General features: G+C 46.2%; 3 protein-coding genes across 7 annotated transcripts in view; 1 reads left to right on the top strand and 2 right to left on the bottom strand.

Moving 5' to 3' along the window:
- ACOT9 (acyl-CoA thioesterase 9) overlaps window positions 1–1,601 on the bottom strand; it is a 28,915-nt gene extending 27,314 nt beyond the window's left edge. For both annotated transcript variants that reach the window (XM_056328103.1, XM_056328104.1), the window contains exon 1: window positions 1,110–1,601. In XM_056328103.1, the coding sequence (XP_056184078.1) occupies window positions 1,110–1,141 (32 nt within the window). In that variant the 5' untranslated portion in view covers window positions 1,142–1,601. The remainder of the gene's footprint in view (window positions 1–1,109) is intronic.
- A 358-nt stretch (window positions 1,602–1,959) lies between these two features.
- On the top strand, window positions 1,960–4,916 carry SAT1 (spermidine/spermine N1-acetyltransferase 1). 2 transcript variants are annotated; one of them, XM_056328115.1, is made up of 6 exons: window positions 1,962–2,243; window positions 2,501–2,552; window positions 2,637–2,720; window positions 3,881–3,982; window positions 4,068–4,108; window positions 4,403–4,916. In XM_056328115.1, the coding sequence occupies exons 1-6, from the start codon at window positions 2,178–2,180 to the stop codon at window positions 4,571–4,573; spliced, it is 516 nt and encodes a 171-aa protein (XP_056184090.1). In that variant the 5' UTR covers window positions 1,962–2,177; the 3' UTR covers window positions 4,574–4,916. The 2 variants fall into 2 exon arrangements, with proteins under 2 accessions (XP_056184089.1, XP_056184090.1); XM_056328114.1 differs by having other exon boundaries at window positions 1,960–2,243; window positions 2,501–2,720.
- Window positions 4,917–23,351: 18,435 nt separating this feature from the next.
- Window positions 23,352–26,201, bottom strand: part of APOO (apolipoprotein O) — a 32,588-nt gene continuing 29,738 nt past the window's right edge. For all 3 annotated transcript variants that reach the window (XM_056328112.1, XM_056328113.1, XM_056328111.1), the window contains exon 9: window positions 23,352–23,681. The gene's annotated coding sequence lies outside the window, so the exon portion shown is untranslated. The remainder of the gene's footprint in view (window positions 23,682–26,201) is intronic.

Below are 26,201 nucleotides of genomic sequence, written 5' to 3'. Positions count from 1 at the left end.
CTTTTTTTTTTCCCTGAAACTTCAAAAATCATATGACTTTTCTGACCTGAGAATGAAAGGAACTAGGCACTTCCTGATCTTATACAACAGTAAGTTCCCTGACAGCATGACTTCCTCATTGTGAAATGTAAACCAAGAAGAGTTGACACAACACAAACGCTGTTAAATCTTTCACAGAGACAGTATTCCCCACTTCTAATCCCAGTCAGGTAATTTCTAGGGATTGAAAAAATGTGTATTCATTAAATGTATGTACTTGGGCTGAGTCTATTCTTTGCTAGTTTATTCAGAGTCAGTCTCCCTACCAAAACCCCTGTCCTGAAGGATTTCCAGATCCATAACTCATGAAACAAAACTTTTCTATTATAGCCATTGGCTGTTGCTTTATGGTTTGGAAATGCTTCAGTTCTTTGGGCATCTCCATTTTTGCTCCAATAGAGGGTAAACTGGGCCAGTTAGAGTGTTTGCATAAGTCCTAAACCACTCTTCCAGGACTGTAGGCACTTTCCACTCTGCCAAAGGATTTTCTTGGCTAGCACCTACCACCAGAATCCACGCTTCTTAATACAGTTCTCCTGTAGTATCATGTTCCATGGCAGCCCCTCTGTTTAAAAGAGGGAGAACCTTGTACATTGTTGGATACACTGAAAAATAGGGTGCGAGTGTTGTGAGACTGTTTGGGAATCCAGGTTTTCCGGACTGTTACTCTGAGGCAGTAGCACAACTTAATGTCTTCCCATATCCCAAGTCAGTCTTAAACCAAGTCAGATTAAGCTACATGTACAATAAAGAGCTCCTTTACAGTAATTAAGAATGGGCATGATAGTTGCAAGATTTATAGAAGAGGGTGAAAAGAAAACCACGTTTACGCCAAAGAATCATACTCCTCCTTTGGGTGGCCTAGCTGGTAGGTCTATGGACATGCACGGTCATCTAGATCAGGATCCAGCTCTCGCTCTGCAGCACAGATCTGTGTCCATAGGTAACGTTCAGAGGAAGAAGTGGGCTGGGGTTAATGCCTCCATCCTTTCATACTCCAAAGCTATTTTGGTAAGCATCCAGATTGAATTCTCCATCACACCCACCTCTCTCCTCAAGGACATCCATACCTCCACTGAAAAGAAGTCTTAGCCTCCCTCATGGCAGACTACTGGCAGATCCCTCGTTTCGAAAACACTCCTGTCCATCGTGCTTCTCCCAGCACCTCCCCTTCCCCTCCAGTCAGGCCGGTAAACCGTGCCGGCGGCGGTGCGTGTGTCAGGCTGGGAAAGCCCCAAGCCCGGAGGCCGCCGTCGGTGTTTCCCGCCCTCCCCCGCCAGGCCGCGCCTGCCCCGGGGCGGACTTCGGTACCAGGCACCCTCCGCGCCCCGCGGGGTTTGATACGGACCATTACTTAGTGTTTCAGCCAAGTACAGCGGCTTCTCTTTGTTTTTTCCTCAACACAGCCGTGAAAAATACCGTGCCGACAGCCGCCGCGCCCCGGGGCCCAGGCGGCGCCACGGCGCCCGAGACGGTGCCGCGGCGCCCCGGCAGGAGCAGCCCCGAGTCGGGCGCAGCCGCGCTCGCCGAGGCAGCGACGGGCTCGCTTTTCGGGGTACCCTGGCAGCCGGTGCCGGGAGAAGCCCCAGCCCCGGGGGGCGGCAGGGCGGGCTCGCCAGGCAGCGCCAAGGGTCCCCTTCAGCCCCGGGCCCGCCGCCCTCCCCCCGCGCCGCTGAGGGAGAAGGGTGGGGGGTGTCTAACCCGGGCGCCCTGCAGCGCCGCCCGGCTCTGCCAGGGGGCGCTACCGCGCGGGCGGGGGAGTGGGGGTGGGGAGTCACGAGACATCCCGCACCAGCTGTTGCTGGCAGGCTGAGGCGAGATTCCGGGGAGGGGCGCTATCATTGGCTGAGGGCGAGCACCACGGGCGCTCCCATTGGCCTGCGTGAGGGGAGAGGCGGAGCGTGAGTGTCTATAAATAGGGAAGCCGGCCACCGCGCCGGGCACAGGTCGAGCCGGAGACGCGGCGCCAGCCGGACGGGGGTCGCCTATCTGCTCAACGCCGCCGGGACATGCTAGCAGCCTGACTGACCGCAGGTGGCCGCCGCGCCCGGGACACGAATGAAGAAGCAGTTGCTCCTCCTGTTCACACATCGGGGACTCGTCAGCCGAGGGGGCCGCAGGGGGAAGCGCCGTCGAAAATGGCCTCGTTCAGCATCCGCGCCGCGCGTCCTGAGGACTGCCCCGACCTGCTGCGACTGATCAAGGTGGGGGGGGCAGGCGACGCGGGGCCGGTAGCTGCGTGTCCCCCAGCCCGGGCGGCGGCGGGGCCGGAGACCCGCTCAGGCGTCGGTCTCGGCCGTGGTGGGCGGCCCGGCAGCCTGCGGGGGGGAGGGGGGCACTCTCGCCCTTGTGTCTGAACGAAAACAAGCTCTTGCGCAAGGCCGGGGGCGGGGAGCGGCCAATGGGGAAGCGGCTGCGGGGGCCGGTGGGGAGAGTCCGCTGACACGTCCCTCTCTTCCAGGAACTAGCCAAGTACGAGGACATGGAGGATCAAGTGGTGCTAACCGAGAAAGGTATCCAAGCGGCATCTGCTCGCCGGGTTGGTGGCCTGGTGACGGTGGCTGTAGCTCAGGTGCCGATTTATTCTGCTTTTCTAGAGCTGCTTGAGGATGGCTTTGGCGAGCACCCGTTCTACCACTGTCTGGTTGCAGAAGTGCCAAAAGAGCAGTGGTCGTCTGAAGGTGAGGATTCCCAATACTTACCTCTAGATGCTAAATACACAACAGGCATCTTATACGTAATGTTATCGATTGTACGTAAGGTTCTGCCAGTCAGTTGGGGTAGGAGGAATAGGTTAAATGTTAAATGCAGTAACGTATCGTGATACTCTGCTGAAGTAGTTGCTAATCCTGGAGGCGTGGGAAGATCAGGTGTAACGTAATTTACTTGACTCCAGTTAATTAAATGGCTTTTCTTGTTTGACCCTGACTTACCTTGATGTAATCCTGTTGAATCACGTTTTTTTCTTTAATTTGTCCCCAATCTTCAGGTTACAGTCTCTAGCTTCGCCATGTACATGGCCCTTCTGTGTACATGGATGGGCGGGGAGGTAACTAAAAGATCCGTTACACAATAAAGTAGATGATCATAATATGAGGTAAGGTCTACAGGGACAAGTGCTGTTGCCAAACCTTTACCAAAGACAGTAGATCAGAAATCTGTTTGCACGCTTCTCTTACAGTATGTGCAGAGTGTTACAGTACATGTAGATAAAATACTCAAGGCTTAGGTTTGAGTGGGCTGCTGTTGGAAGAGTTGGTTTCTCTTTAGTGTTGGGCCACAGAATTAAAATTGAAGCTGCAGCTTTACTTACTGTGACTTTATGGTGGTGAAGGTAAAGAAAAGTGATTCTCTCTGTGGAAGCGTAAATTGAGGTGCTGGAAATGCTGCTGTAAAGGTGACCTGTGAGCATGCCTTCTCGCACAGTGTAGTTAGAGGAATATACATTGAAAGGTCAGTGTTCTTTATAGAGTTTGGTAGACTGTTTTGGTTGCTGAGGTAGAAGAGGCAATCATCAAGATTGATCTGCTGTGAAAAGTGTTTTCTTGTCTTCCAGAACAGAAATACTGATACATCAGTAGGGTATGCATTTCTCTGTAGGAAAAAAAGCCTTGTGTTCCTTTTGAGGATTTCAGGGTATGGCAAGGGCAATCTTCATTCTGTTAGGTAGATACAAGTTTGTCAGAGCTTGTATTTTCAGTTGTGTGCTTACTTGTGAACTTCATTCCTAATTCTAAGCCAGTAGCAAATGTCTGCATGTCACAATCTGTATTTTTAAACATGCATATAAGACTTAAGCCTTTTTAAATTCAGACTAGTTAAAGTTAACCCTTTGTTTCAGAACACTGCATTGTGGGCTTTGCCATGTATTACTTCACTTACGATCCATGGATTGGAAAACTGCTGTATCTTGAAGATTTTTATGTGATGGCTGAGTATAGAGGTATGTATTACAGAATTAGATGAGTTGCTTCCTGTAGGACTTCAAAATTAAAACTTACGTTTCTTGCTGTGGTTTGTTTTTTTAGGACTTGGCATTGGGTCAGAAATTCTGAAGAACTTGAGTCAGGTATGTCTAAGTGATAAGCCTAAACAAGCAGAACTGAGAACACGATGTTCTTGCTCTTCTGCTAGCTGCGTGAGAGCTTCTCCTTCAGCACTACTCAGAATTAAAGGAGTTGACAGGACACTAGATGGCTTAAAAACTAGACTTGTCTAGAGTCTGTTAAACAGTGACATGTGCTGAAGTGACCAACAATGAACTTGATGACTTCTGGTGATACATAGTTGCTGAATAGTTTCACCAGTTCTTCATAGTCTTCCCTGGTGCTGTTGGTTCAAATGTGTTGTTGCACACTTGCAGGTTGCTGTGAAGTGCCGCTGCAGCAGTATGCACTTCCTTGTTGCTGAGTGGAATGAACCATCTATCAGGTTCTATAAGAGAAGGGGTGCATCTGATCTGTCCACTGAGGAGGGGTGGAGGCTCTTCAAAATTGACAAAGAATATCTCTTGAAGATGGCCACAGAAGAGTGAGAGATTATTCCAGCAAATAAATTCTTTCTGTGAATATATGTGCTCTCTGAATAAACTTCTCCTTGCTTTCTGTGTGCAGTTTGTAGTAGAATAAAGTAGTGTGGATGCTAATAATGAAAATCTATGCAGGTGTGGTCCTAGAGTAATTGCTACTGTGATCTGGAGTTGAGGCATCTGTGAAGTTGAGTATGTGTTTGTATGCATTCTTTACCAGTGTGGGCTTGTAATCTTTGTATATGGAAACTTCATTCTTGTAAGTGTCATTCAAATGTGTACAATGTACACACTGGTAGGGTTTGTTTAATTATTGCCTTTTATAAAAATAAATAGTGTTTTCACTTCATGGCAGTATTTTTGACTTTTAATTCTCACAGTTTTCAGTTGGATGACATGCAAATTAATAAAAGACTCATTCACCCAAATGTTTTCTTGAGTGAAGCACAACTTGTCCAGTCCCAGTCCTTGTATGCCTGCAGGACCCAGTGGTGAGGTTCTGGGCACCTGTGCCAAATCTTGAATGTTTGGAGGGGTTAGAGATCAACCTCTGCTTCCTGTGTGGTGCAGAGTGTCGTGTCTCAGGAGCATTCTGTGCTAGTCGGCTACCTTTGAGTTACAGTTGGAGCTGCTGAATTTGGCTAAAGGTTTCTTGTGCTTCGGAAAGCAGCTCCACTTAGAAAGTGGGGAGCTCTAGGCACTGCTTCCTTGGGACTTCCAGTTAACTGCAGAACACCTCAGTGAAAAGGATGTAACCCTGAACGGGAAGATTCATCTAGCTGTAATTTCAAAGCCTAAATCACAAAAGTGGGTTTGACCAGCCAAGGGAAAGTTTTTTACTTGACCACAAAGCACTCCTTTATGTGATACTTAAAACATCAAACTTAAATGCTGGTAATCTGGATTTATGCATATGATTCAGATATGGTATAGAATTCTTGCATGTGCCTTAGTGCTGTGTAGTCAGTGGCAGTGCTGAGCTGCCTGGAGCTAAGGGCTGTGTTGAGCAGTGGAAAACATCCTGTGTGTTTAAGCCTTTGCGCAGCAGTAAGTGAAAACAATGGTGCTCATCAATTTTTGAATCTGGTTTGAAACAAATTACCAGCTTTGCAGTACTGTGTCTGCCCTTCTCATAAGCTGATGGTGAAAGTTTTACACTGCGCTCCTCATGCTCCAGCAGCCCTGCAATAAAAGGCTGCTTTTGGCCAGATCAAAGTAAGGGAAGAGACTTAAACCTGCCTGGTAATGTGAACTGGTTTAAATAAAGGCTTTGAACAGATGTTTGTCACTGCATAAATCATGTGTCCTCTGGAAGATGTCTCCTCATCCCAGAGTAGTGGGCAGCAACTGCTTCAATCACGGGTAAGGCTAAACTGATTTTAAGAACAAGATACCCCTCTGCCTGATGCCAACAGCAGGCTCGGGGCGGGGGGGCATTTAGTGTGAAACCATCCTTGTTTTCTGTTTTGCTTTTACCTAAGGCATAGGCAGTAGTGTGCCAGCTCTGCCCAGGTGTGAGATACGGCTGTCAGCTGTTGCCTCAGGAATTAGAAGGTCATGAAGGAAATACAGGAGCTCTTGGAACAGAGCAGAAGGTAGCGTATGCACAAACACAGGCAGGACTGAGCCCAGAACCTGTCACATAAATTACCCTGGCTTAGCAGATCAGGTTCTCATAAGGAACAGTCATTTCCACACACTCCCCGTGTCTGCGCCGCACATCAGCTGCTGTGAGAGAGTTCATACCACATGCAGGTCTCAGAGGCTCAAGTCCCTCTCCTGCCCGAGGGGAACAGAAATCTGTTTCTCACTTAATCACTCAGTTAATCGCTCAGCAGATTAAATGCTAGGCTACAAACCTTCCTACTTGCTCTTGCTGAGCCTGAACTCTTCCCCAGTTCAGTAGGCCAAAGGAGGTGGGAGTAAGCCCACCTAATGAACTGGCCTGGTAGCTAGCACTGGAGGCAGTATGGGAAGGAGGAGCTGGTCGTCAGCAGCTCTTGCTGAGTGTCAAGGTGTTGTATCTTCTCATTGGTGAAGCTGCAGTAACTTCACTCTGAGCATCTTACTCGTGCATCTCCATCCTAATGGAGTCTGTTTTGAAGCTATTTTAAGTTGGTGCTTTTGGCTTTGTATATCAGTCCAGAAGGTGATTACTAGTAGAGCAGTTTAAGAATGCTTTTATTTTCAAATTAACAGTTCATTAGATATCTAGGACAGACCTGCTTAAAGCACAGGCCCCGGAGTATCAAAGCTGCATGACTGAACAGAAAGAGCTAACTAGTTAGGCATTCTAATTAGGAAAGTAAGTAGCTTAGTCAAATTTTCAATCAATTTAAAAGTGTTTATTGTATCTTCTGCCAATGTGGTTTACCATTGCATTTTCTAAATGTAATCTGCTGAAACAGATTCTCAGGGAGTCACAGAAAACAAGTGAGGCGGTGCTATATGAGGTGACCTTTTCTAGCCAGCTGTGATAATTTTAAACATTCACATGTGAAAGTAAAGACAAGGACTAACCTTTCAGGTGTGACTTCTACTGAGATCCTACCAAGAGGTAGGGTTTTTAAAACCAGCAGAAATATTCCCACAGTTATGGTAACAGTCTCTCCAACAGAGTGATATGGTAGCGCCATGGCTCAGGAAAAGACCGATTTTTTAATTCCCTCAATAACTTTTTCTCAAGCTACCAGAGGAGCGAAGTGACTCTGTAACTACAATCGAGACATACAACAGAGTTTATTTTCTCTGGGTTTAGACATGGAAGAGACCTCACCTGGCTTGACTTCCTTCATTTCCAGGATCACGATCACACCACCAAGCTGCAGTGTGAGCGTATGATCAGAGCTAAGCAATACCAGCAGGCTTTGAGCCAGCCACTGGTATCACAGCAGTGGGAATCCATCACAGCACAGGCACAGGGCTTGCGTGGGGCCTGCAGGTGTGTCAGCCTTCTGCGTTACCCTGTTCCCTCGCTGCAGCGTGCCTGACTCTGGGGAAGAGTTTGAGAGCAGGTGGTGTGACAGCGCTGAAAACATCTCTGGGAGGTGAGGTGCAAAGATCCTCCTTGCTCTTGCTTTCAAGCTCATGACCCAGGAAGTTCTCAGGCTGAGCCAGCCAGCAGAAGACTTCACAACTGCAGTTCCCACGTTCCCATCAGGTGGGAATGGAAAAGTGGCCTCAGACAAACTTGCGGACAGAGGATGCAGCCGCAAGTCATACCCGGCTACAAGTAGAAGGAGTGCCAGGCTCGCTGCCCCCCTCTCCACTTGGCATTTTCCTGCTTGCAGGCTCCTGCACAATGCTCCGAGCTGTAGCCATAGCGACAGCATGGAAGGAGGCTTTTTTGTCTACATAATTTGAGTTAAAACATAGTATGTGCAAGAAAAACAACCCTCCACCCTCCCCTCTTCTTTTAAAGAGCCTTTGCTTTCAACGTAATTCAAAAAGCCAATGTAAACTTTCCGCCCAAAAGAGCATATAGGTATTTTAATGCATTGTTGCACATGGTGTTTTGTCTTGGGAGGCTTGTCATCCTGGAACCTGTCCAGCTGAATGCAGGGGTCTCAGCTTCAGGGACAACACCAGCTACATATGGAGCAGGGACTCCAGAAACCATTGCATAATTCACTGCTGGACAGCGATACCTTGGGCTGGAGGCTAGCCCAGAGATGTGCTTTGTGCCTCCCTTTCTTTGAATTGACCAGAAGGTTTATTTCCTTCAGCTTGCACAAGTTTCCTCCTCACAGCACTCACTCCCCTGGGCTCTCCCTCCACACGCCTCGGGGGAGCAAAAGCTGAGCTGAAGGAATGTACACACAGCCATGCACGCACACACGCACGCACAGGGGCATGGGCTGACTGTTGGCAGTGCTGATGAAACCTGCAGCGTGCAGCTGTTTTTCTTGGTTTAAATAATTCACCTCACAAGCAAACTCGGCTTTGCCCAGTTGTTTTGCTTGCCTGGGCAGGATTACTTAAATGTTTTGGGGGGGTTTTTTTTGGAACTCAGGTTTCGGGGAAGCGGCTGCAATTTAAATAAAGGCATTAGCTGCTATCTGAAGCAAAACAACGCAGGACTAATGTGCCTGCCACTAATGTTTAATCTCACTGCACACTCAAAGCAGGGTATAACTTCACCATCCAGGCGCAACTCCCTCCCAGGACTCTTCTTTCTCTCCAGAAGCCCTGGCTAATATTTTTTGTTGTCAAGCAGGTTTTTGGTAAGCGCAACCTTGATGGAGGGCTTTAGAGCCCATCAGGAGCTCAGACTAGTCCCTGTAGGGAGCTCGTGGAGGAGAGTGTTAAGTCTGAAGATGGTGAACGTGGGCTCTGGGGTAGGAGCACAGCCAACACCAGTGCAGCACTGCCAGGTGCACTTCTGCTGTTCTCCAGGCCTTGCCCTACCACCCTCCGATTTTTATTACAATCAGAAACACTCACGGTGGTTAATAACAGGCACATACCTCTACTGAAAAGTGGGGGCGGGCGTGGCAGAATTCCCTTTTCAAACCAGTTTTGGTTTCATTTCACAGATTTACTGGAGGCCAAAGCAAGAGATATAAAACCCCAGGGGATAATTAGCTCATGAGGATGAAAAACAAACGAAACTCCTCTACATTTTGTTTATTCGCATTTGGACCTTTGCGTATTTCTGTTGTTCACACAGCAGGTGTCAGCTGGTCATATTCACCCAAAGGGAAAAGGCATCTCCGTTTTCTTGAGCTGTTTCCCTTCTCCACCAAAACAGGTTAAAAAGCAGGTGCCCATCCTGTCCTGAAAGTTTGCTTACAGCATGATGAGGTGGCTTCACATCTTCCAAGTCATGTTTCAGGAGCCCACCAAGTAGGGGAGGGACACGAACCCCTGAAATTCCTACTAGAAACCTTCCTCCACCCGAGGAAAAAAGCAAGAGAGAGACAGTAGTTTTCCAAGTGAAAGCCCATTGGTGTTTCCAAGTAACCTGGATATTGCTGTGGTGTTTTCAAAACACAGTGGTAAAACTGCAGGGTGAGATTTTCCAAAGCTGGTTACTATAATTAGGCACACAGATACCACTGCAAAGGTTCCTTTGAACAGTCTCCTTCTAATTGCTCTCATGATGAGCAAACTCCAGTCTGGACTCTTCACAATCTCTCTGAACTTTCACATTTGACCCATTTCAGTCACCAGCATAGAAATACCACTGCATAGCTTGTACAGGTATAAATAAAAGGATTCTTAGTTCTGGTCTATAGTCTTGTGCCTTTTGCAATCAGTTCATATGGTAGAATTTTGGGGGTTTTCCCCAGCCAACTTCCTACCATGGGCTAACATGAATGTACAAAAACATTTCCCACCCCACATCCTGAATATGTTTTACATATTTACAGTTGCAGGCGCATAGGGTGGGGGTTTTTGTTTGGGTTCCCCCCCCCGCCCCCGAGTTAATGTGGAGGCTGTGTTCACCACTCCCAGAGGTAATAACCTCTGTACAGAGATGTAGCTTTGCCATTGGGGCAGAAAATGTAAAGAAAAAAAGAGGCAGGAGGAGACAACTGCAGTGGTGAAGGGATGCCAGGTGCAGGGGCTGACCATGTAACCGGCCATGGGAAGCCATGCACCCCACGGAGGCAATGGCATCAAGAGAAATGGTTTAGGCTTCATTCTTTCCAGGTCAATATAATCAGAAGAAACTAGAAGACCCTTATTTTGCAAAATTAAAAGTCTCAGAGGAAAATTCCTGGGATACATTAATAATTTCTGGATTTTTTTTACCTCCCATTGATCTCATTAGCCATAACTTGATGAATTAGCAAACACTGGATTTAGTGGTGTAGGAGCAGGAATTATTTGTTGCTGAAGAGCAACAGGCAGAACTGGCAGATAGAGTCAGCAACAAGCACTAGCATCGAAGAATAACACTATATTACTCCAGTTTAAAACAAAAGCAAAACTAGCTGAAAATTCAAGGGATAGTGGCAGTCAGTGTATGCTGTTCCTTAGCCAGGCAAGGTAGCACACTCATTTCATGTACCTACATAACTCTGAAAGCTGGCAGACTGTAAAAGAGACTGATAAAACAAAGTCCACTGCACTGCAAAGTACAGCTTGTCCAAATGACGGTGAAGTGAGGACAAGGTTAAAGAATCCCAGAGGAAATAAAACCCCTTTTCATAAGCAAATACTCAGGATTTATAGGCATGAGTTGACTACCTTCTCAGCTCAGGGAAATAATAAAATGATGCTGCATTTCCATGCTGATTTTGCTGTCACCAAGATATGACTGAAATGTGATTACAGAAGTCCTGCAGGGAATCAGAACCCCAAAGGTCCTTTTCTTGCCATTTCAGCTTGGTGTCAGCAAGCTGCTATTTTCTGCTGCTAAAAGCCAAAGAGCCCTTTTCATCCCTGCAGTTCAACATACTCAGATATGCCTGCTTCACTCCCAAGCAGGATCAGGTTTGTCTCTGCCCATCCATAGCCATGTGCCTCTCCAGCACAGTTCACACAGCTGGGGCTTGCCTTGCACACACTTACGTCTGGCTTCTCGGCTAGGGTATTTTCTGGAATAAGCACAGGACTGCAAAAGCCAAAGGTCCTCTTTACACAGATCTAAAAGTGAGAAGGGTTTGTGTGGTGTAGAGGAGGACGTGACATCATCTCCTGTTCTTTCTTAGAGAAGCTGTTGAGCCTTTAGGATCCAAGAATTTGATCGTCCTTTCATTTAAAATATAAAGCATCAGGTGCTCCTGTTTGCAGGGGTGAAGAACATAGATCAAATATAGATCCACCTAAAGCCATGTGCAGCTTGCACAAAAGGGCTGGAAACCAAGTATCCCTTGAGCTGTGCTGGGCCAGCCCTCACTGCTTGCTGGGGTACAGCCCCAGCCCCACCGCTGGCTGGGTGGCCCCGCGCGCTTCATAGGCCCAGCACTATGGGGAAAGTGGCACTTGCAGCTGGTCCTGCTGCTTCATGACCTTTTGTAAGTTCAGCCATGGTGGTCTTACTTTACAGAGCTCCAAACAGCACCTGCAGCCCCCACCCCAAACCTACCACAGGCACTGCAGTATGTGTTCCAGAGGAGCTCCCCTGGGAGCCGGTGCAGGATGGAGGGCATGGAAGTGGCCGTGAGATGTTGGAAGCCCTCAACTCCTTGGTGCACAAGCACGAGCCCTGTGCGGAAGGTCCCCGCCAAGGGCACCGTGGGAGAGCCAGCTGCCCGGGGAAATGGTCACAGACAGCTCCAAGCATCAGTCTCATAGCGTGGTGTCACTGCAGCCAGCAAAACCTGCCCAGCCGAAGCCTGTGGAATGTCTTCTGCAGGTCCAGCGCCTGCTGACACACCGTGCAGACACGTGTCACCGCCAAGCACAGCTGAAACAACGTCCCTTTTGTGTGAGGCTGAGCCCCAGCAGTCTCATGACATGGCAAACAGTGTTTGGACAGAGCCCGGTTTCACCTGAGACAGCTTCTCTGCAGAAGGGATGAGCTGTGGCGGGTGCGATTTAGTGCCTGCCGAGATGTGCAGGCCAGAGTTATGGCGGTGGGCTTGCCATGGTCCGCGGTGGGAGCATGACGGAAGAGAAACCCGCTGAGGTGAGTGTAGGGAGACGAGGGAGCCTGTGTGGGTTTGTCTCTGCTCAGGCGCTTGGGCACCGGCCGGGCTGGCGGGGAGGCCCAGGCGTGCCGAGGGCAGGGAGGGCCGGCAGCCGGTCTGCTCCACTGCCACTGCGGGGGCCCTCGGCGGCCATTTCACATCCAGGGAGAGGAAGCTCACGCTTCTCCTTCAGACAAGGAAGTGTCTCGACTGAAGAGACTTTCAGACTTGAACACAATACGCAAACGTTGTCTTGTGGGGTCATGGACACGCACTCGGGTAACACAGGGTCCCCAGAGATACCGCAGGCTGCCGGCTAAAACATACACTGAGTTTTATAACCTAAGAAATACAGCACCCTGCAGTGAAACAGCTGGCATTACCAAAAACAGCTTTCTGCAACATGGCTGGCATGAAAGGTGAATATTTTTTCCAGAGAGCCTCTTTTACCACAACCCTGCAGACCCGGCCAGCGCTTCAGCCAGGCAGCTGGCAGCGGCCCGGCTCGCACGCTCATGGCGGGCAGGGCCCTGCAGTGTGTGGGGCCGGGGGTGCTCAGGAGGGTGCTCCTCAGGGCACAATCCTCGGCCAGTTCTGTTCAATATATTTATCTACAATCTGGATGCGGGAGTTGAATGCACCATTAGCAAGCTGTGGTGTGCTGTAGACTCTCTTAAGGGGCAAGGTGCCTTGCAGAGGGATCTGGGTAGCTTGGAGCACTGGGCAATGATTAATGGGATGAAATTTAACAAGTCAAAATGCCAGATTCTGCACCTGGGACAGAGTAATGCTGGGCACAGATATAAACTGGGAGAGGAGCAGCTGGAGAGCAGTCCTGCAGAAGGGATCTGGGGATGCTGGTCGGCAGCAGGCTCGGCAGGAGTGAGCAATGTGTCCTGGCAGACAGGAGGGCAAACCGCATCCTGAGGGGCATCAAACACAGCACAACCAGCCCGTCAACACAGGTGACTGTCCCGCTGTATTCAGCCTTGGCGCGGCCTCACCTTGAGTACTGTGCGCACTTCTGGGACCATTTAAGAAGGATGCTGAGGTCCTTGAATGCGTCCAGAGGAGGTCAACAAAGCTGGTCAGAGGGCTGGAAGACATGTTTTATGAGGAGCACCTAAGGATCATGGCTTTGTCTGCTTTGGAGAAAAGGAACCTGAGGGCTGACCTCATTGCTCTCTGCAGCTTTCTGAGAAGAGGAAGCAGAGGGGAAAGTGCTGATCACTTCTCCCTGTCACCCAGTGATAGGACATGTGGGAACAGTTCAAAGCTGTGCCAGGGGAGGTTTAGACTGGGCATTAGGAAGCGTTCCTTTACAGATAGCGTGGTCAAACACTGCAACAGGCTTCCTAGAGAAGAGGTCGATGCCCCGTGCCTGTCAGTGTTTATGAGGCATTTGGACAGTGCTTTAACTTTTGGTCAGCCCTAAAGTGGTCAGGCAGTTGGACCAGATGATCCTTGTAGGTCCCTTCCAACTGAAACAGTCTATCCTATTCTATTTCATATCACAAGGAAGACTACAGAAAGTGTGTTGAAGACATCAAACACTGCATTTACATATAAAGTAATTTATTCTAATTGTTTTGTACTTGAGACAAGCAGCTACAATTAGAGCTTTAAATAAGAGACTTTTACAACCACCAGTAACAGTGCATGCTATAACCTCTGTTTTGGGAATTGCTGCCCATTGCAACAAAATGCCAGCTTTTGTGTGTCCTTCACCCAGCCAAGGAAGACGTGCTCCACCCAGCAGCTCTGCCGTGTCCCCTGCTGTGTCCCAGTGGGGCGAGGAGCTGGCCCCTGCAGCAAAGGCCATCAGCCCCAGAGCACCCTGGCCCCAGGCAGTACCTGCTGGCTGCCTCACTGGGGGTGTTACAGGGGTTTTTGGTGTGGGAGGAGACCCCACATCCCGCTGAGCCCTGCAGTGGGGCTGACTAAGGGCCAAGCCACATCTCCAGTGCAATTCTGTTTGCTTACAGTGAGGCCGTCTCCCCTCTTTTCCTGGAAGACAGGGGGTGGCTGAGCACCATTTGGACTTTTTTTCTTGCCTTTCATTTTGGAAAAAGGGCAGGGGGGCCTATGACAAGCCCCTGGGCCACCCACATTACCCTGACATGCAGCATGCAGGGCCTCAGCGTCACCTCAGGACCACCTTCCTTGGGGTATCACCTCAAGAGAGGCCTCAGCAGAGCCTGATGCTGCAGGTTTGCATTAGCACTGCCTGCAATACCAGCTTCCTGCAAGTGAGCCCTGAAAATACCGGTCAGGCACCCAGCACCTACTGGTGTCTTTTTAGTCAGATGCTCCACGACATTCAGTTTTAGCTGTCCTTTCCTGCCTTGTGACAACCCCTCATTTCACTGACTCATCTGAACTAAATGCTAAATAATGCCCAGGTAACTTGGTGCTCAGCAGGAAATCCTCACCTCTGCTGTGGCAGCTAAGAGGTTACGAGATGCAGCTGTAACCTTCAAGCATATACTAGGAAAACCACCTGATGCACTTTTCAGTAAAGTGTTTAATAACATTTATTAATCTAAAACCACCACTGGACTGGGATATATTACTTCAGGATGTCTACTTTTGTTCTCAGTAAGATAATGCGTGGCTCAGGCTTGTAAATCTATAAAGAGAATTAGAGAACTGTAATTGCACAGGCATGCTTGGAGAGGCCCAGATAGCTTCTTCTTCGTTATAAGCACAATTTTGCTTGTCTCTTCCTAATTTGTCTTAGAAAAAGAAAAAAAAAAAAAGAAAACAGGCGAATAAATCGATGGCTAAATCTCCATCCCAGGAGAAGCAAGCAGCTCTTCTGTATGCCTTGCTACAAGCAGGTTGTTCTCTATGAATTTTTTAAAAATCTCTTATTAATTTCCTTTTCCTGAAGTCAAAATGTTTCAAGAATATATTACCTAGAGCAATCAAAAGAAAACTTACTATGAAATATGCATTTCAGTGTTGTTTTTCAATCTAATCTAATAATTTGATCTAATCTAATTCTCATATCTGTTATGAACGTACTGCTGAAAAAAATAAATCCCACCTAAGGAGGGGAGAAAACTCTACTAGGACATTTATTAGCAGGCAGGGCTTCTCCTGTGCACACAAATTAGCGCTCAGCTTCTGATATTCACTAACACAAAATAAATAATGCTAATACAAGGGTACATCAGGAAAAAGTGATTATAACAAGACCTACGGTGCTACTGTGGCACCTTGAGTGAAATCAGGGCTGGGAAGACTGCATCGTTGGGGGCCTGCCTACCTCCAGCCTTGTGCATCCTGAGGAACCACAAGTTTTCCTCTTACATGGCTGCAAGTCACTCACAAAAATACCCCTTCAGCTTTAACCAGGGAAGGAGTTTGGCCCCCCTCCAACTGTACTGCTGAGGAGGGAAAGGGAAAGGGGAGAAAGAAGAGGTAGGAAACTAATCCTTACTAGTGCAGGTAGAAAGTCAATAATGGAGAGTATGCAATAAAAAAAATCTGCCATAGTTTCTTTGCATGCTTTCACTGTGTCCTTTCCAATCACAGCACACAACTGTGTGCTCTCTCTTGCTCTGACGTTTCTTTTTTCTCTGGCTTGTCAGTCCTTGTCCCCTACTCAGCAGAGAGGGAAGGTCGGGTCTGAGGAGTTCACCTGCCTGAGGGTTCCACCACGTCCCCCCAGTCGGGACAGCTGTTCCCCATAACTGCCTTCACATGTGCAGGAAACCGAGCATTAGAAAAACAAATGCAATGCCAATCTCTGCATAAATAAACACTCATATCCTTCAAACGCGTCCCTTTTATGCAAGGCATGCTACAGCACCCTTTCAGATGGTTTTGGCTGCAGGGTGCCAGAAGGGCTGCAAAGCTGCTGATGCCAGGATGCTGATGCTGACACCCGCACCTACAGCCTCTCCCATAAGGGAGGAGGGGCTGCTGCTGCACCAGCGTAGGGACACAACCTGCATGCACCCACGTCAGCACTGGGTCATGTGCCACGGCCCCACACACCACGTGTTTAGGAATAACAGCTCCGGGGGCACCAGGAGTCCTCCAGACATGCCAGCGCAGGGCCAAGGCCCTTCCCATACTGGGTCAGATGAGGCCATGGGGCTAGCAGAGCTGCCACCACTAAAAATTAACCTGGCTTAAATCCTTGATGCTTAAAATAAATTATATTTTTAAAAAAGAGTGAGCTTATTGTTTTCCAGCTCTCAAAATAGTAATTGACCAGGTTTTAAGGAAACACTGTCTCAGAATCAGTGATAAGAACTGCTCGTGGTAACCATACATAGGAAGGAGCTTGAGAAATCCATAAACAAGAAACCTTGAAAGCAGGGGTGATGAGGTGTCGGAATTCCTCAAAAAAACTACCAGTGTGAAAGAAAAAAAGTTGGGAAGACCTCAGCAGCACCCCCAGGCCAAGGAGATGCTCTGGGCAAAGCCAGGAAAGTCCACCAGAGAGAAGGGTCGCAGAAAGAGAAGAATAAGTGAGAAGAAACAAATTGGTGCAGAGAATTAAGTCAACAATCAAGTTGGAAAAGTTACAGGATCTTCTGCCTAGGGACCCCAGCACTGAGTTCATGCAGACACGGTCCCTCTTTCCCAGTTGGAAGGGACTGTGTTGAGGTCTCCCATGCTCCAGGAGCATCCCTCCAGGGCTGGAAGTGAGCTGGGTGGTTCACACGATGCTCCTCAGCCTTCCCGCAGGCAGAGCAGTTTTTCAGCTGCAGGGGAAGAGGGAAGAACTCATGTGCAAATAAAACTGCTCCCCTCATGCCTTTCACTCTGCAAGGAAAACACAAACATATGGGAAATCCCACAGGATTACTAATTAAAATTACCACTTCACATCTCCTTAACGGTTATGAATTTAGTTATGGCAGTTTGCTTATGACTGATGGCTATGAGTTTATTCATGGTAATTAACCCTGTAGCCTTCCAGGACAAAAATCAGGCTCCGAGCACAGTACATCCTTAGCTCAGAGGCTTGTGGCCTGAGGTACATAACAAGTTTTGCACATCTATGTTACACCTTAGCTTACCCACTAGGAACCTAAAATCACTTGGGTTTTTTTTGCTCCCATAGTTCTGTTACTTTTGGGTGTGAGTCACTGGCTAGCCCAGGGCTGAGGGTGGTTTTACACCACTGTCCTCTAACATTCCTCAAACAAGACTGTCTCCTTAGCAGGCTAGCCTCATCCACGAATAGGAAAATAGCATAAAAACAGTAATGCTAAAAAGCAAGCAGTAAATATCTGGCTTTTTATAAAGAGTTTGAGAAGGGCTGTGGTAGTAGATGAGGATGTGCTCACATTTATGCTGAGTTACCTCTTTTTTCTACAAGCTAAGACTTCTTCCCCTTTACTGTTTTCTTCTTGGTTATACATGGTTGCTGATTTTAGCATCTGTGCATTTTGCTCTCATGTACAAGGATAGATCATACTGATCTTACTCCATCAGGGCAAAAGTACAGCCAAAGGTTGTTTGGCCCCAGGGCCCTGCCCTTGTACAGTTGGACTCTGTGCAAAGGCTGCTAAACAGCAGACGACTCCAATATTATGTATAACTTGGCTCATGCTCTCTTTTGGCAGAGATGGGGGAGAGCCGAGCAGATGCACATTTCCTTCTCCCGTCAGCCAGAAATGGCTCATTTTTATTGTCACATGAACCTGGAGGCAAGCACAGAAGGATAAACACAACAGACTGTGCCTCGGTGATCTCCCACCAAACCACAGACAGGAGAGTAAGTCCTTTGCTGCTGGTATCCCCTGAGTTTTCTTCAGCATCTTCACCCAGTTTAGTGCACGAAGGGTTGCTCCGAGCCCCGAGCCTGCCCGGGCTTGCCAGCGAGGGTGCTGCGTAAGCTTTCTGCGTGGCACCGAGACTGGGGCCGCGGCTGAGTCACTCACAGCTCCTGATGCCATGTCTCATCTCTGGCAGGATATGGAAAACGGGTCAAGCCTGGCACACGACAGTAAACAGTCCTTTGGGCTGGCTTTGGTGCTTTTACCAGCCCCTTTAATTCAGGCATTTTGTAAAAGAAGCTTTTAAGACAGAAAATCAAAAACCCCACTGGTGGCTCCTCAGTAAATGCAAAGATGACTTCAGCGTGCTGTGTTGAATAACAAAACTTTTTTTTTTTTTGTACAATGCCAAAGTATCAGCGCAATGCTTTGAACGGAGGTTACCTTTATGATTCATGAATGAGCACTCAGTGGGCACATACAAGAGCGCTGTACGAATCAGGAAACGGCTTTTTCAGGTCTCCTTACAAAAGGAAGTGAGTCTGAAGCTTGCTAAATTTACAGAGAGGTCTTTCGTGAACTTAAATCTAGGGCACGGAAGCGGGGGGAAGGGGAGAATCTCTTTTCTTTCGCTGTGGATTGACACACTAACTCTCCGTGTTTCTACATACAATTTTTAACAAAAAAAAAAAGAAAGTAAAGAAGCTAAACTGTGGTGGTGAGAACTGCCTCCACAGCCGCCTGCCTATGACGCTTAGCTGGTGCACGCATACGGCCACGAAGACTCTTCTGGCTTCACGCTTCTCCGTCCCTTCGCTGCTGGGAAAAAAAAAAAAAAGAGTGCTTTTCTATGTCCCCAAGTAGTGAAGTCGTGAGTTGGCACGAAGGGAGCATCACCGCACACCTCTGCTCAGGACGCCCTTCCTTCCTCCTCTGCCTCACAAGCCGGCTGCCTGCAGAGCAGGGGCACAGCAGGCTCGCAGGGTGCCTCAGCACCCCTGGCCAAGTGCTGGATGTGGCTCATTCTCAGTCCGCGGAAACAGGTAGTGCTTCAGTGGCACGAGTGCTGCACCCTGGAGTTGGCTGAAGGTACTTCGGGTCAAGACGGGGAAGATTCGGATGCATCTGGATGCAGAACACTGGATTTTAAAAGATTTTGGTACGGGAGGTAGTATGGTCTTGTGGCCTTAACACTGTGACAGCCAAAGATGGAAGAAATTAGGTTCTCCTCTTGAGGTTATTCTTTTATCAGGCATGCGGTTGCTGAACTCATTGCTACCTTAAAATACACGCTGAGCAAGCCCCCGAAACAGGATGGGGTGCTCTCGCAGCACTCCCTTGTTTGCCTGCAGCGGTCTCCGGGCTGCAGGCCACCTTCCTTGCATAGAAGGACGGCTGAACACAAGTGGGTGAAGGTCTGCAGCAACAACACCTGCCCAGTCTGCCAAAAAAACCCCACATAGCAAGTGACACATCTTGTTACTGTATGGGGCTACCTTACGAACTTCAGGTTAGCTTTGCTGAACAAGATCGGGACACTCAGGCTACACATAAAGCACATCCTTTAGCTTCAGCCTCTTATCAAATTAAATTCTGGAGCCTTGTGCAGGTTTGTATTCAAGCTACAAAGGAAGTTTCCTTACCAAGCTGCCCTACTCCCCACCCCCCCCACCCCCCTGCTGTTTTCATGGTGGGCACAAAAACTCCAAGATCTTAAGTGCAAGCACTCCAACTGCTACACAGCTATTCTTGGGCACACAGCAGCGAGTCACCTGGGATCTATCTTCCTCCCTCCAGAAGATCCAGCAAAGCTTACTAATGACAAGATCATGCCTCAGTAACTGGGCCTGATGATGGAGCATCATATCCAGCTTACCTGCCACAGCTGGATGCAGTCCCCACGACTGACTGGCTTTGCATGGTAGTTGGTATATGTAGACCTTTAAATGCACAAAAAAAAACCAAACCACACACACCCTCCAGGAGTTCAGAGCCCAACAGCTTAGTCTGGTGCAGGCATTGTAGCACCATTTCCCATGCAGAAAGGTATTTTTATAGGAAGATGACTGGTAACCAGCTGTGAGACATCCTGAACCCCCCTTTGATTTCTCCAGCTTTCAACAGCAACACAATGGCTACCAGGAACACCAGCCTGAAAAACACAGCCGCGAGAGCAGCATTCTGGTGGAATACAAGAACTTAAAGATAAAATGAAAGTCCAGATCAGACTTCAGTTTTTAACCGGAGACAACCAGTAATGAACTTTACTTAAACAAAATGGGAGAAAACGGTGCAATTGCATCTATATACCAATGTCACTACACCTACACAGTCAAACAATACCAGAACCAGCTAACTGTCCAGCTTAAGAGGACAGGGGGTTGTTACACAATTAGAAACATCTTTATTCTGCTAAAACTTCTGTTTTGTCCTTAAGATACTGTTAACAAAGGTTTTCCTTGTAAACAAGAAGCTTTTGTACCTTTCAAAAACTTTCTGCAGTGGGGTAGACCTAGCACCTGCCAGGCCATCCAGGTGCAACAGCTGACACTGCTTTGAGATGCTACATCCAGGAAGATCCAGCAGGAAGTCATGCAGGCCTCCCAGCACGCCTGCTCTTTGTCAGTAGTGGTTTACTGCGATAAAACTGCCTTTACAAGAAGCTTGGGATTTATGGGAAGGTGCAAAAATAACCTTAACAAAAACAACAACAAAAAAACCCAAACAAACAACCCACCCACATGCAGCAGGAGCTTGTATTTGTTCTGAAGCAAATGTGCTCACACCATGATTTTTCTACCAGGGCTAATAAACAGAGCAGTAGCAAGCCCCTTCAACTCCCAGGGCGTTCTTTTCTCTAGGTCTACAACACAACTCCATCCATATCAATCTCACTGTTTATCGCACTGTGGTTAAACTCTTTTCAAAGGTGACGGATGCAATGAAGAATGCTCCAAAACATCTCAGCTACAACGTCTGCCAACAAGTCTGTGTCTGGGGCCTTCTGCAGTTACAGCTCTGAGTCCAAACCGGATTTTTGCAATGAACACTTATGGCAAAATACTGTGGTTTTATTCAAGCTGCAAGATTGTGCTTTTTTACCTGGGCTAACAGAATTACTCCAGGTTGGTGATGCTCCTTCTAGCAAAAGGAGAGGTTATGCTGCCCACTTTTACTCAGACAATTAACCCACTACCTACAGGAACTGTCATCCCAGCACTGAGGGCTGCACTGGCCAACCTGACAATCTCAAATTCTACAACTTTCACATGCTACAGAAATTAAAAGATTGTGTCTTTAAGAGCGAGCACTGCAACCTAGCCCCAGCATACCTACCAACAGCCACCATGGCCGTGGATCCTGAGATGAGAACACTATTTCCTCAGTTGCACAGACTCCAGTTACCAAGCTGAAAGGCTTTCGAGTGGAAGGATGACCAAACAGTTGATGTGAAACTTGGGTGAGGAATATACCATTTTTAAGTTATGTTGTAGTATCTTTTGCCAGATTTTGATGCAGGCAATACATGCACAAATTAGTTCCATGCATCTGTGTACGCATACATATATATGAACAGCAGTCACTGCTCTCCTGTTCCTCATTAGGAAAGTCTGTGCCAAGTGACTTAAATGTTTACAATCTCTTGCACTCTCACCAGCATAAACTCTTTTTTCCTGCACTTGTAAAAAACAGGGTGGGTTGGGTTTGGTTTTTTTTTTTTTCAGTTAGACATTTTCAGTTAAAGGGAAGGATTTCAGTTAAAACTATCTTGCTCACATTTTGGAACCATCTCCTCATCATGTGTGTACGCAGGTGCTCGAAGGCAGTCATTTCCTGCTTGATAAAAGCATTCTGTTTTTATGTCTATCATCTGGGACATTTTTAAGCAACAGTGTAAATATGCAGTACGAAGACATGATCAAGTAAAAAGCATTTAAGTGATACTTACATAACCCAAGAGTTTTTAAACATGTGCACACACACATGTAAACAAAGATTAAAAGCTGCTGTGTTTCAATGAGGATTAGCTAATGAAACAGACTGGACATGAAAAACTTCACTTTGCTCTCACAGGCAGTAAAAAGAAACAGAACAGCTAACAACCACATCAAAAAGAAGAGTGAGTAAAGCACATCTTGGTGGAGTCTAGGGGTGAAAATACCTGAATTGCCAAGTAATCATGTTCTTAAATGCCAATATGGCATATGCCAAATATTACTGAGAAAAATACAGGGATCTGAAGCTGTATTCTTAACTCAATGGTAATGATTTTTCTAGGATATGAGAATGTGTAAATGAAAAACAACTCTTAAGGAAAGAAACGAATCTATACTCATATTGCAAGAGTAGTGCAACAGAGCAGTTACAGCTATGACCAATATTTCCCAAGTTTCCTTTCCACTATTGACAAAGACACTACTTTGATCCTCCCAAGCCCATTTGAACTATGTTGGTGAATTTAAAGTAACAAACAAAAACACCCTCAAACCCCACTCAAGAACTCTGCTGCCTTTGTAAATCAACATCCATCTTTAGCAGCCCAAAACAATCATAAAAACACACACTGAGCATGTTGGGAGATACAGTTTTTCTGCCTGAGGCAACCACATGCCTTATGCCTGTATTAAAAAGAGTTAGCCCATGTTATAAACACCCACACAGACTGGCATTCCTATGGCCAAGGTCTGTTTTTCTCTAAAAGTTTGTGGAATACACTCAGCTGGAATACCTAACCAAGTCATAACAAAGATGTTTCTCCCTGCTGTTTTTAGAATGTTAATGTATTATACAAGCACACATTTAATTCCATCCTTCCCCCATGCCTCATATGCACCAATTAATTTAGGAACATTTAAGACTCACCAACACAGCTTTAAATGCTCCGAGCTACTTGGATTACAGTAACTTGTGAAGCATCATGCCCCAAAAGACAGACTCATGGAAATGGCAACAAATAATGAAAGGTTTTATTGTTCAAAGATTTCAAAATGCTGGAAATCCTTTTGTATTTCCCTTCGCTTCACTTTTTCCTCCCCTCCCCTGGCAGGGAATAAGGAAACAGTCAAGTTATTCTATAGCTGGTTCCCACCACCGTAATGTTCTGGTTCCCATTGAGCTGTGCATTCAAGCAAAAACAAGAACAAACATTAACAGTTCCATTCCCATCCATCTACTAGACAGGAACTCACAGATGCTTCATTATATACCTCCCACTGGCACTGATGAGGCAGAAGATTTCTATAGAAAGGAGGGGGAGACTCGGACAAAACACAAGAGTCATTGTAATTGTTCTCATTCGTAACTCTATTAGCTAATGTAAGCCAAAACATCATGCTACTTTAAGCTTTTCCTCACTGTTAAAAAATACAGGCATTGTCAACAGCATCTCAAGAACCTTTCACAGACTGTGCAAGTGTCACATACATGAGTTTAAAGACAACAGAAGGGAAAAACACATGACCATTTTGTGTAACTGGAATTTTATTTTATATATAAATACTAACAAGAGACTGAGGAATTTTGAGTCTTGCTACTTGCAATGTTGATCCTGCAATGGGACAAGCATGGGCAGGCTTGAGTCCTGCTGCAGAACTGAGGATGAGGTCTCAAGACTGACCAAGATACGTAGTGTCCTTTCACAGATTCCATACCAGAAGCCCAAGCAGCACACAGTCAGTCTTTCCTGAGGCAGAAGGCAGATTAGTCACATTCAAAATCAAAATGGATTCAGATAGTTTTCCTCTTTATCTTGGGAAACTGTTGCTTGTATCTTTGTTTTTTATTCACCTACAGCTGGAGAAAGGAGACAGAGGACAAGAGGGAGAGGGAAGGAAGGGGAAAGGAGAATTAAATATCACGGGCCTTTTCTTTCCATTGTCAAAGTGCAATTAAAACTTTTTTCCGTTGATATGGCAAGTTGATTAAAATTTATTTGAAGAACATTCTCAATACAAATTTACTTCCAGTAAAGTTATTTAACTCCTCATATTACTGACATTACAGCACTAATGATTATGTTTGCTCTAGAGAACTCCTATAGTTGAACTGTATAGAAATACAAAAGGAAAAGAACACTTCAACAGTAACAAGACACCAAGTTAATTTTTTTAATAAACAAACTTTCTCAAAAATAATTCTCTTTTAATTCCCACCAAAGGCATTTTTCCTGAAGTCTCACTTACTCTGGTGTAAAGCTAGGGTAATTTAACTCAAAGAAATGGAATTACATAAATATAGAACCTGAACAGAGTGAAAATGAGATATCCTATCTTCATGGAAAAGCACAAAGCCATGTCACTTCCGTGCAACTCTTCAGCACAACAGCTGGAGAAAATTAAAGCTTGCTTCTCCCACGATGGGATGTGGTTCGAGCTGTAGTTTGTATACAATTACTGAAGACAAACATCCTACAATAAAGGAGGTGCAATGCTGTTGGGTTTGGGGCTGGAGAAATATGTTACCATCTCCAACCCAGAGTGATTTTGTCCTTGGCTGACCATTCACAATTTAGAGACCCATGCTGTGGCAAAACATTGAAGAAAATGAGACTGTCTTTATTTTAGTAACCACATTCAGCTGGAAATATTGCCAACAGTTGAAAAATACAGCGAGACTTTCAGGACTGATCTCATTTAGAATAAGCAAGTATGCCTTTCTCAAAGATCACAGCAGCATTCTCCAACCTTTGGGATTACCCAAATCCCAATGAAACATCTGGACTTCGATACCAAGTTAATAACCGGATTTGATTTCAAGCAGAAGTAAAAAATGGTCACCCCCACAGAACAGCTGAAAATTGATACTGAATTGAACTTTCACCATCTGGTTGCTCTAGGTCAAAAATCTAGCAGTTCCGTTTATTGAGCTCCTTCAGAAACAACATGTGGCAGATCAAGGAACCAGATTTCAGAATTGGCAGCACCCAGGTACTTCAAGCACCTGACCAATTACCTTCCTTCTTTAAAAAAACCCAGACAGTAAACCATCTGCAACAGTAGCCATTAGTGAGGTTTTCCCCAAAACTTACGTATATAGCATAAGTGTATTTATGATTAAAATCCTGAAGACAAATAACCTGGATATCAACTTCAGGTCCTCCTGACAGCTTTTGTACCTTTTCTTCCACCCCACCCCACCAAAAAAAAAAGAAAGAAAATGTGGCTTAAGCAAAAAGCACTAAAATTTCAAAAAGTGAATAAAGATCTAACAGAAATTATACTCGCATAGTAAAAAATGCTAAAATAAAAGCTATTTACAGATTTGTTTGTAATGAACCTTGATATTCGTATAGTATTCCATATACATAAACAAAAGTTCAATTTTCCTGTTTTTTTGCCATTTAGTAGCTTTGTCCTCATTCACAAGCACAATGTTTTAGTGAATTTTAGAGAAGCTTTTCTTCCTCTTGGTTTTCCTGCATATCTTTACCTCCCCCCAAAAAAAACTATTCTTCCTATTTTTTTAAAAGAATTATTTTTTAGGGCCAAATTATAAAATACTTGGAAAACACATGTTCTTAAAGACTTTATATTCATATGTCTGAAGGAAAAACTAATATACTAAGCAATCAGCCAGTCAACATAGCTTTTTGCCCTTGTGAGAATTAGCTATAGCAATTTAAAATACATTAAGGGAAACACATTATAAACTTGTTTTGCTTTTAAAGCTGACCATGTAACAGTGGAACAGTGTTGCTCAGCAGATGTGTGCATTCCACCACATCTGCAAACATTTGTGACTGGTGATGATGCATGAAAGAAAAAAAATTGGTGCAGTTTTCTAAATCCAGACTATTTACACAGTTGGCAGTTAGGAGGAAAAAAAAAAGATTTCTGGTAAGCGGAACACTGAATACAAAAATAACGAGGAGTCCCTACAATACTAGGATCACCTTCAAAATAAGTCTTCACCATAATGTGAAAATAATATAGGGCAAAGACAAGCACCAAGAAAACATGTTCAGAAAAGACACCCTTTATCAAATGACAACAGAGCAGGCATCATCTGATATTTTGTACTAAATTATGCCCAATTACATCATCATTAGCAATAAAAAGCCTCAAATACAGAGCCATTTTTGTTCTATGAAATTGAGCCACCTTAAACTTGAGAGGGTGGTTTTGTTTTGCTTTTCTAGAAACTGTTAACCACCACAGGACTCGCTTGAGTTTAGAAAGCGGTCTACTGGCCAAGTCAGGACAGAACTGGCATTTCAAATTGAGTTCCTGGCTTGGAGAACTGGGAAGCGCTGCTTCCACTTCCTCCATCATTCATTCCCTACTGCTGAAGCACATCTCATTACGGAGGTGCATC

The sequence above is a fragment of the Falco biarmicus genome, chromosome 2, assembly GCF_023638135.1.
Source record: "Falco biarmicus isolate bFalBia1 chromosome 2, bFalBia1.pri, whole genome shotgun sequence".
In the NCBI taxonomy this organism is placed as follows: Eukaryota; Metazoa; Chordata; class Aves; order Falconiformes; family Falconidae; genus Falco; species Falco biarmicus.
The sequence above is the reverse complement of the archived record's forward strand: the minus strand, read 5'-3'. Positions and strand labels throughout refer to the sequence as shown.